General features: G+C 36.2%; 1 protein-coding gene across 1 annotated transcript; it reads right to left on the bottom strand.

The window, feature by feature from the left end:
* Nucleotides 1-4,698: 4,698 nt before the first annotated feature.
* Nucleotides 4,699-7,167, bottom strand: LOC7484757 (protein NRT1/ PTR FAMILY 2.11). Its single transcript, XM_002317957.4, has 4 exons — nt 6,984-7,167; nt 6,690-6,907; nt 5,929-6,494; nt 4,699-5,836 (listed from the first exon to the last, which is right to left on the bottom strand). The coding sequence occupies exons 1-4, from the start codon at nt 7,051-7,053 to the stop codon at nt 4,939-4,941; spliced, it is 1,752 nt and encodes a 583-aa protein (XP_002317993.3). The 5' UTR covers nt 7,054-7,167; the 3' UTR covers nt 4,699-4,938.
* Nucleotides 7,168-10,973: the final 3,806 nt, after the last annotated feature.

The following is a 10,973-nucleotide window of genomic DNA, read 5'->3' as shown; positions in this document are numbered from 1 at the left end:
ATTTTTGAGAATTTTTTTAATCTGGGCAGGCCGCCCCCGAGAATTAGGCCATCTGAAAAATCTCTATGTTTTTCCACCTCCTTAAAATGCGCCTTCGAGCCTTTGATCATCATTTTTAGGGTGCTTTCAAGTCCTTATCTCCTTTCAAGTGCGCCTTCGAGCCCTTGACCATCCAAGGTATTGCGTTTCTTAACCCTACCTCACTTTTCGAGAACACCTTCGAGCCTTACCTCCCTTCAAATGCGCCCTCGAGCCTTTGATCATCATTTTTCGGACTTTCAAGCCCTCATTTCCTCTTCGAGCACCTTTGAGCCCTTGGTTTCCTCTTCGAGCACCTTTGAGCCCTCGCTTCCCTTCGAGCGTGCCTTTGAGCCCTTGCTTTCTCCCTTTGAGCGTGCCTTTGAGCCCTCGCTTTCCTCTTCGAGTGCCTTTGAGCACTTGCTTTCCTCTTCGAGTGCCTTTGAGCACTTCCTTTTCTCTTCGAGCGCACCTTTGAGCCCTCGCTTCCCTTCGAACGCGCCTTTGAGCCCTCGCTTTCTCCTTTTGAGCGCGCCTTTGAGCCCTCGCTTTCTCTTCGAACGCGCCTTTGAGCCCTCGCTTCTCTTTGAGCGCGTCTTTGAGCCCTCGCTTTCCTCTTCGAGCGCGCCTTTGAGCCCTCGCTTTTCCCTTCGAGCGCTCCTTTGAGCCCTCGCTTTCCTCTTCAAGTGCCTTTGAGCACTTGCTTTCCTCTTCAAGCGCGCCTTTGAGCCCTCGCTTTCCTCTTCGAGTGCCTTTGAGCACTTGCTTTCCTCTTTGAGTGCCTTTGAGCACTTCCCTTTCTCCTCGAGCGCGCCTTTGAGCCCTCGCTTCCCTTCGAGCGCGCCTTTGAGCCCTCGCTTTCTCCCTTCGAGCGCGCCTTTGAGCCCTCGCTTCCCTTCGAGCGCGCCTTTGAGCCCTCGCTTTCTCCCTTCGAGCGCGCCTTTGAGCCCTCGCTTCCCTTCGAGCGTGCCTTTGAGCCCTCGCTTTCTTCCTCGAGCGTCTTTGAGCCCTTGCTTCCTCTTCGAGCGCCTTTGAGCCCTCCCTTTCTTCTTCGAGCGCCTTTGAGCCCTTACATTCTTTCGAGCGCGCCTTCGAGCCCTCATTTTCGTTTCCTTTTTTACTTGGGTAGGTCACCCATCACAATGAGACCACTTCTAAAAAGAAAACAAAAAAAAAAGTGGGTCGTCTTCCAAATGCCTTGTTTCTTGATTTCTACATCTCTCTGTAAAGGTCGTGTGTTAACCTACTATTTTCAAAGTTTTCAAGGCTAAAAAAAAAACAACAAACAAAAAAAGTGGGTCGTCTTCCAAATGACTTGTTTCTTGATTTCTACATCTCTCTGTAAAGGTCGTGTGTCAATCTACTGTTTTCAAAGTTTTCAAGACTAAAAAAAAAAGATGTTCTTTCTGTATCTACTTTTCTTTATAAATTTACTACACAAAGCTTAATTAAGTCTAAAAATTTATCATTATTCACTGACGCTAATGATGTTAGCCAAGTTGGTTAACAATGGCATGACCAGTACATGAGAGGAGGAATATAGAACTTGATTAAATATTCAGGTTCAGAATAGTTAATGATATCGGTGGGTGATGTCGATATCGACAAAATTTATGGGACTTGATTAGCTAATGATGTCAAGAATCCTTGACATCGGCATACCCGAGGACCTCTCAAGGTAACATGGAATATTGATTAACTATTTCAGCCTAAAAATAGTTAATGATACCAACGATCGCGTTAGTGTCAGCATTTTCATGAATTTGATTAGTTGACCCCATGACAGGCAATTAAAGACACTAATGAGGGTCATTAGTGTCGACAGTAGTCTTCCCAATGTGGGAAGAAGTGGCAGGGTGGATACACTCGATCAGAGCTTGGATTACAAAAAAAAAGGGATATAGTTAAAGGAAACAAATTTGCGAATCCTTAAAAGGGGCTAGTTGTGGTGTATAGAACTGCATATGACTTAAGTAGGTAGATGTGTTGTATGATTTTTCTTCCATGAAATTGTTTGTATTTTATTTTATTTTTAATTGTATGAAAAATTTATGTTTTGTAGGTCCCTCCCATTCACGTCAGGAATAGAATTTTAGTTCTTTTGATATCTTTTTGTATAACTTAGGAACTTAGAGATTATTTATGTAATTATGTTATGTAGTAAACATGTAACCTGAATATAATAGTATACTCCTTGTATTATTTTGTGTTTGGAATATTAAATGTATCAATATGTGCTTGGGATATTTTAATGTACTAGCTTATGTTTAGAATGATAAACTGTGTTGTGTTTATATATGAAATTTTAGTGCTTGGATGGTTCTTTTAATTACTAATTTATGCATGTGATATGAGATGGAGATTGAGTATGAAGATTTGTCCTGAGTATATTCTCGAATGAATTAAATGGTTGAATGGGACCAATTATGGATGTGTTTATGGGTTGGATGCGATTATAAATGCATGCAGGGTAAATTGTCGATAACTTGGGACTTCTCGGTATAGGGGAGACTCTGCCAAAATTTCGTTAGGAATTTTGGCGAACTCAATGTAAAGATAAAAAATTATGCTCCATTTACCCTTTATGTGGAAGTTAAATGGATAAACTAATCTAACTATCGGGTTGTTACACCCCCTCTCATTTTGAATTGAAAAGAGGTAAAATAAATCTTAAATGGATTAAAGAGACATTTACCGTACCACCAGAAAATGTTAACAACGAGGTCTTGTGAAGGTATCCATTAAATTGTTATTGAATATGTTGATTATTTGTTAAGTATATATGAATTAGTATGTTAATTTTAATGTGTTATATAGATATTCCAGAGCAAATAAACTGCATCTGTTTGACGGTGTATTATTCATAGATCTCATGAGGAGATATGCGCCTTTAATTTATATGATGCTTTTGAATGATTTTGATGTCATCCTCATATATAGCTGGGGATATGCTGTATTGGCATGCCTGTACAGACATTTATGTCTTGCATGCATGAAGATCGCCGAACATTTTAGAAGATGATTGCTACTTTTATATGTATGAATAAAAGAATTTTAAAATAATATTTACATTTTAAATGTTTGTTGTTAACACAAAATCAAAAAACATGTTTTTTATTTATTTAATAACAATTATGGTATTGGGAACATCTTCATGTAGGTCAGCTTCAAATGCCTAAATTGCCGATTATAACTGTCCAAACTGTGAGGGTTACACTTCAGCTTCCACTAGGATACATGTATTGCAATGATATTTTGCAATTATATTCATTTATATTTTCTGATTTTAGCTTTTAAAATATAATTAAATTGACATATTTGTAATGCTAGGTGATGTGCTAGTAGAATATTTGATAATAATCCAACACATGTGTTGTCATTTTATTAGAGCGAGCTAGATATGTAGTAGCCTATCCAAGTAATTTTTGAACTATTTGTCAAAGAAAAAAATTTAACTTCACCAAATTACTGTTGTTTAATATTTCAGAAGCTTATCTTATACATGTCATGTGGATGTCTTATGAGGATGAAATATTGACAGTTGCTATGGTTATTTGCACCAATGGGATAAATATGTGAACATTAGTGGTCATGTTGATATTTTTTAAGATGGTTGAGCTATATTGTCTGAATTGGGTAATGCAATAATTTGACTACAAATAACACATTTCAATCAACACGATACGAGTGATGCATTGCATGCCATAAATTATTAGGGTAAAAATGATGATTATAACTAGTTAAGCTGACATAGAGCTTATGTATCAAATGCGATTTATAGAAGAATGAGATATTTACAGAGTATATCCTGTTGTTATAGAGTAAGAGTATATCACATGTCGAGTCATTACACTAGATCCAAAGCAAGTTCCTCCACCTACATACATGCAATATAAGCAAGCCTAATTGATTCAAAATACCATATGTAATCAAATTTTTTTAGAGTTAATATATGTTAATGAATGCATTTTATTTATCGTTATGTTATGTTAATTTAACATTAATATTTTATTAATATTAGGTTGGCTTGTTGCTACGAAAGGCCGCAACTGTGCTTAGTAATATTAACGAAGAACACGAAGGATGCACCTATGTGTCTCAGTGGTTCAATGTTTGCTACAATAGACTTAATAACTTTGGAGAGAAGTTAACTTTTAAGGATGCAATAGCAAAGAATGACGCCAGTTATGCAGGAGTAGAAGCAAGATGTAGTCGTGCTATTGATGAGTCCGGATTATCCAATATACGATGTAGACATAGCTAGATAGATAGATAGATTATGTTGATATATTTTGGGATTTCAACTTGCATTCTTGAGGCTATTTGTGATTATAAAATGTGAGATTTTGTTGTGTTTGCTTATTGTAATTTTTTGCAGGTATTTTTAAACGAGATGAAATTTTGGATATAGTTCCTAGATAGAAAAAACTCTACCCAATTTTTTTTAAAATTGAAATTTTTTTTACTCTCTAAAATCATTAGCTAAATTAAATGGAAGATTAAAAAAATAAATAATAAATCTCATAAGAACCATTTTTGTTAGATTTTAGATGTAGGAGAATTTTGTTACAGGATTTTTGTGAAATTGTTGCTGAATTTTCATGAAATAATTGGGAGGCTACTAAAATTTAATTGATGTCATAATATATTAATTAATAATAATGATTTAGAAACACAATATCAATTAAATATTGCAGTTTAAAAACAGTTAAATTGCATAATATGTCTCGTAAACCTGTTCAATTGTTTCAGTAGAGTAGTAGTAAGTTATTCGCCTCTGGCTAAAAATCAAAACATACCTAATTTCTATCAAAACAACAGGGCACCTAATTATTATTTTTTCTTATTACAAAGAAGATGCTCAAATACGAGACTTTTTGAGAGGAGCTACTACGAGTTGATCTTCATGGTCATTGGGAACTAATTTCTTTTAAACATGAGGTTTTCGCCAATTTCAAGAGTATTGCTAGTACCATCATTTCCTTTGTACTTGTACCACTTTGCACAAACTATAAAGTAGCCCATATTTATGACTCCGAGAGCAGCAACCAGGTAATAGAAGAGGTCCAATCTTCCCTTGTTAAGATCTTCAGGCAACCAATCCCCACAAGCACTCTTTTTAGTTATTTGGTGAACCATGGATATCAAGAATGCACTGAGGTAACTAGATACTGCAACACCAACAAACGATAAAGACCCACCGATGCTTCTCATGTTTTCTGGGAATTGCTTGTAATACAACTCGATTTGTGCTATAATTGTAAATGCCTCAGAAATTCCTATGAGTATCAGCTGAGGTGCCAACCACAATGCTGACAGAGAGGATACATTGACATTACTTCTCGAGTCTACCCCTATCGGGCTACTGATTGCCAAAGCTCTTCTTCTCTCTTCCACTATGCCAGATATAAGCATTGTGACTATGCCTAGAGCCATGCCAACACCCATCTTTTGGAGGATTGTGATCCCACCTTCTTTCTTGGTGTGCTTGGCGAGCCATGGAACTATTAGGCGATCGTATATAGGTATCCAAATGGTTAGACCAAGCATGGAGAAGATAGCATACGAAGCTGCTGGAATCTTGAAATTAGTATTGCCAAGGCCTCTATTGGATTGAAGGGCCTGGAAGACTACATAGGTTTGCTGCTGAATTAGACCAATATAATATAAGAGAGCTGAAGCCCATATGGGAATCACTCGCAACAAGCATTTTACTTCCTCTACTTGTTGCAAGCTGCAAAGTCTCCATGGAGTGGCTGTTGACCCATTTGGCATAATTTGGTCTTCAGTGGTCAAGATTGCAGCTTTGTCGAGAAATCTGACAAGCATACATCATCATTTTGCTATAGTAACAATAAAGAGTTATTAATTAGATAGCATATAGAAATCAATATTTTGTTAATTAATTACCTGAATTGATCAGTATAGGGAAGGTTGGAGTTGATGGAACGGGCTGGGATATGGTTAAAAAGGGAGAGCCATGGTTGCTCCGGTAGCTCGAGTTTCCTCTTCTTGATTGCAGCCACTATTACCTGCACCACGCTTGTTAAGGGGCTTCCATCTGGTTTAACTTTGACATAAATCCTTGAACCAGCGAAGAAGAGCACACATGAAAAGAACATCAAAAATGCAGGGATTGCTAGCCCCCAAGCCCAGTTGATATCTGACTGTACATACACTACGATTGTCAAGGATATCATCATGGCAAAAGTGAAGGTGAAGTAGTACCAATTAAAAAAGCTGGTGATTCCCTTCCTTCCTGATTCGGTTTGGGGATTAAATTGGTCGGCACCAAAAGCCAAGTTACATGGCCTAATGCCGCCACCTCCAATTACAAGTAGTCCCAGGCCACTTAATAGAAAAGTCATTTGCCATGGCGTTAGTGCAGGGCATGCAGCAGTATCTTGTGTTCCACTTGCACATTGGGGTGGGTGTAGCTTTGAGATTGCAGCTGTTAGTGTTATTACCACCATCCCCTTCAAAATACAACAGAAAAACTTTGATCTCTATCAAACTAGTTGCACAAGAATGAGATTAAGACTAACACCATCGATGCTTTATGCTCTTACTTTGTAAATAAACTCTATCAAATGTCATATGAATGTATGCTTGATTCTATATGTTTGAGAAGCTCCTCAATAACAATAATAGTAGTGTTAATTGATTTATACCAGAAAAGAGGCTATGGAAGCAAATGCCAGTGTCTTGTAACGACCAAAGTAAGTGTCACAGAGGAAGGCTCCTAATAATGTAGCAATATTGGTGGTACCATTGAAGATATTTATAAGAGTTGTAGCTGTAATGCTTTTCATGTGGAAAACGGTAGTAAGATAGACCAGTAAGTTGGACAAGGTTCCTGTACTCCCCAGCTTCTCAAATGTCTCATTTCCTGCATTTGTTATATGTTACTCCATCTAGGTGAAAAATCCAACTAAGAAATGAAGAAAAACACCCCTAGGACTTACCTATAACAAAAGGCATGGCTTTTACCCCTCTGTAGTTCTCACGATGCTCTTCTGCAGGCTGCTCCATCATGCTATCCGTCCTTGATCCACTGGATTTTCTCTCCTTACCGTGTTTATAATACTAGCTATCTAGCAGAAGATACGTGGAGAGTTGCTTTTCTTTTGGTAAATAATTGTGGGGTGCTTAATGTGATGATATTATTGATTTCCAATTTGCAAAGGGCCAGCAATGTTGACCAAATTTGCACAGACAAACAAGGTGTCAACATCTTCACTTAATGCATGTTCCAGATGTGTGACTGCAAATTAAACAAAAGAATAAATAAGCAAATAATTTTCTTTATGAGTTGTAAAGAGTCTCGAGGTGCAGAATAACGATGTTAATTCTTTATTATTATAATTCAATGGAAGAAATTGCCGTTAAACTTCATTTATGTAAAGAAAATATACAAACTTTAGACTAAACTACTTGTCTAAGGAATAAATAATCGATCATATCACTCTCTGATATCACTGAGACTGCTGTGTTTTTCAACGAGGAAAATATCAGAATGGTTGAAGTTACAAGGTATGCATGTTTCAATAAAAAAAATGAATGGTCGGAGATTCGAAAATTTTGCTTCTATAAATATCTTGGAAAGGCGGGAGGATTTGAGGACATCACTACTGTCTTTTTTTTTTTTTTTAATTCGAAGATACATCTCTCATGTTTAATACTAGTACACCAAGAGCATATTTGGTATTGTGATAGTAGTTGTTTTTCAAAATACTTTATTTGAAAATGCATCTAAATAATATATTTTTTATTTTTTTTTAAAATTCATTTTTGATATCAACACATCAAAATGATCAAAAAACATACAAAAATTAATTAATTTAAAGCAAAAAAAATCAAAAAATTTTGGAAACGGGCGGTCAGTCGCGTTCCCAAACACGTTCTAACATAGAGACAACTAGTAAGTCGGTCGCGGAGAAAGTTTTTGGTAATGATATTTGTTCCTACCTATTTTAACCAAAAATAAAGGGAAAAAAAAGTAAAAATATATAAAAAAATATACATGAAGTAAGCCTAAAAAGAATTGCTCAAGTTTAATGCTAGAAGACTTAAACACCAAGTGAAAGCTGATAGAAAAAAATGTCCAAATTAGCAACCCAAGATCTTGATTGACAAAAGGGTCCATTAGTAAAAATGCTTCAGTCATCATGCTGTTTGAGTAGACACTTTTAAACTTTTGAATGTGGAGTTACAGACCTTCAAATCAAATAAGAATGGATCTAATTGAAAGATATGCACCCTTTCTACCAAATCCAGGTGGTCTCAGGCAACATTGATGTCGGAGTTGCTTCGATGAAGCCATGAAAGTGACCAACCCAGTCAGCCTTGACAAAGACACCTATTTGGAGAAAACCATCGAATTTTTTCGTGTGCTCCAATTTAAAAACCCCCAGAAGGTTCCTATCAAGGGTTTAAAACCTTTCTCTCTATATCTAAAGGCAGGAAACACCTCACTTTGGTCTCCAAGTTTCCTACAAAATCACCTAAACCCAAAACCATTGGTTCTATGGCAAAACCAGCTAGGTTTTAGTCCGTTAGAACCCTAACAAACCCATCTAGAAGACCTGAATCCGCCTATAAAAAGAAGGGATCCAGGAGCAGAAAAGAGGAGGGAAAAAAGGAAGGGAAAAAGGAGCAAAAGAGAGAAGAAAAGAGGAACTTTGGCTAAAAGGAAAGTAATTCGATCCAGAAGAACTTGGAAGCTGCAACCTTGTCTGGGGATGTCTGAAGATAAAGAAGGAGGGCAATATCAAAAAAATCAATTCAGGTTTGAAGTTTCTAAACTAAAAGGGTATATACTTTCAAACCTTGAAGGTGGCATGAGGCCTACTGGATTGATCTTTTGTATTCAATGCAAAGTTTTGAATATTTTGATATGTTATTGATTGGTTTTACATATTTTATTATATGTTTGTTTTGATTTTATGAATGCCAAAATGGCAGCAAAGAGGATGCTCATTTTCTGTTGATAGAGAGTTGGTTGTGTTTTTCTGGGTTGCTTGTTATGTCCTTAGAGATGAAAAAGATGGATTTTGAAGCTCGGATTGTTTAAGCATGCCTTTTGCTTTGAGTTGACACTTTTTAGGATTGAAAATCAATGTATTTTTTAGTTTTGTTTATGTTCTTGTTTTTTTTTCTCTCACAAATATATTCATTATTAATAATGTGGTCTATGGGAATAAGGGAGGCATGCTTTAGAAGCTTAAAATGGCCATTCTGGGTTTGCTTTAGTTTTCTGGGTTTTCTGGTCTGTTAGTGTAGAGAGAGAAATTCATCATTGACGACGATTCCAACCATAAAAATAAACAATTTTGATGTCAAGGAGTTCCATTTCATGAGAGGAGTATAACCTAGGTGTTTTTTTTTCCTTCCCCTTACCTAAGAATGTAGATATGGCCATAAGAATAATTCTGATTTTAGGTTAATTTTGGTTTTTTGAGCTGTTTTTTGGGTTTTTTTTTAATGGTCATGATAGGTTTATTAAGGTGTTTTGAGTAAACAATGGGTTGGAAATAGGTTTTAAATTGAAAAAAACTAAACCCCCAATTTTATGGTGACCCCTGGATGCTGGAATCTACAGAATGTCGACGACATGTCGTTCACTATGTTTTTTTTTTAAAAAAGAAATGGGGCGGATGACCTTTAAGAAAAGAAAAGAAAAGACAGACCAAGGGCTTGGCTGGAAGGCTTAAGCGCCTAGGCTGTTTTTTTTTTAATGTCCGAGCCCACGTTAGGCTGTTTTTTTATTCTTCCTATTTTATATTTGGTTTTAAAAAAATGATAAAACAAATCATTGAACTCAATTGAGTCCATTATTATGGTAGCAGGTTTAATGAGTTAATTCATGATATTTGAGCTATTATTTGTTTTTTTTAATGCTTTTTCTGTCCTTTAATTTTTTTTAAATACAATTTTCTCCTTTATTATCGATGATCTATTTCCTTATTTAACTCAAACCTAAAAGAATATAATTTCACCATTTGTTGTCAACGATCTACCTTTGTTATCTCGAACCCACATGCTTATCACAATATTTTTACTTTTAAAAAATATGTTGTTTTATACAAAACAAATATCATGCGCTTTATTGTTGTATAAGTAAATGAGAAATAATCTTTGGGATAAAAACATTATTGAATCATATGACGTGCGTAAATTTCATTGTGAATTTGCTTGGTTGACTCGAGTTCACTCAATTTTTTTAATCAAATGCTGGTTTTCACCGATTTCATCCTTCAACATTAAGTTAGTTCAAGATTGAGCTTTCCAATTTGTTTTTTTTTCAAGATTATCTTTACAAGTTGTACAAGTCACCCAATTTAATCCAAGTGGATCAAATTTTTTTTTCATTTTATTCTTAGATCGAAATATCTTTCAATTCAATGTTAAAATCTATTTTTTAAAGACACGTTACCAATGACTAGATATTATTTTTTGAGCTCAAAATGTTTTTTACTACGATCCACGATGTAGCGCGACCCGATGTGCTAGTAGTTACTATAACATGTATCCAATAATAAAAGTAAAGAAAAAAAATGCATACTTTATAAACCCAAATTTAAAAGGCCCAAAAAAAACCTCCCAAAAGACCCCAAAAAAATCATCATAGGCTCGGGCAACCATGCCCAAGCCATTTTGTTTTCAAAGGGATGGGCCCAGGCTGTTTGCTTGGGCCCTGGCCCATACTAGGTGTACGCCAGCCCAAGTTGCATGGGCTCGGGCGTGGTAGTCCAGAACCCAAATAAGCTCAAGCTACCACACTCGTTGAGCCCAACGTGCTGGGGTCTGGCAACGTGTGTTGACTCATTTTTCACCTCTAATGGGATCATGCACCTTGCAAGAGCCCAACACTTCCTTGAAAATTTTCAAGACCGCATACGAGTCCTTTAATATTTTATATTGATTCAATACATATTATTTTAAGTAGAATACCA

Source organism: Populus trichocarpa, chromosome 12, assembly GCF_000002775.5.
Source record: "Populus trichocarpa isolate Nisqually-1 chromosome 12, P.trichocarpa_v4.1, whole genome shotgun sequence".
Taxonomy (NCBI): domain Eukaryota; kingdom Viridiplantae; phylum Streptophyta; class Magnoliopsida; order Malpighiales; family Salicaceae; genus Populus; species Populus trichocarpa.
This window is presented reverse-complemented; position numbering and strand designations above follow the sequence as displayed.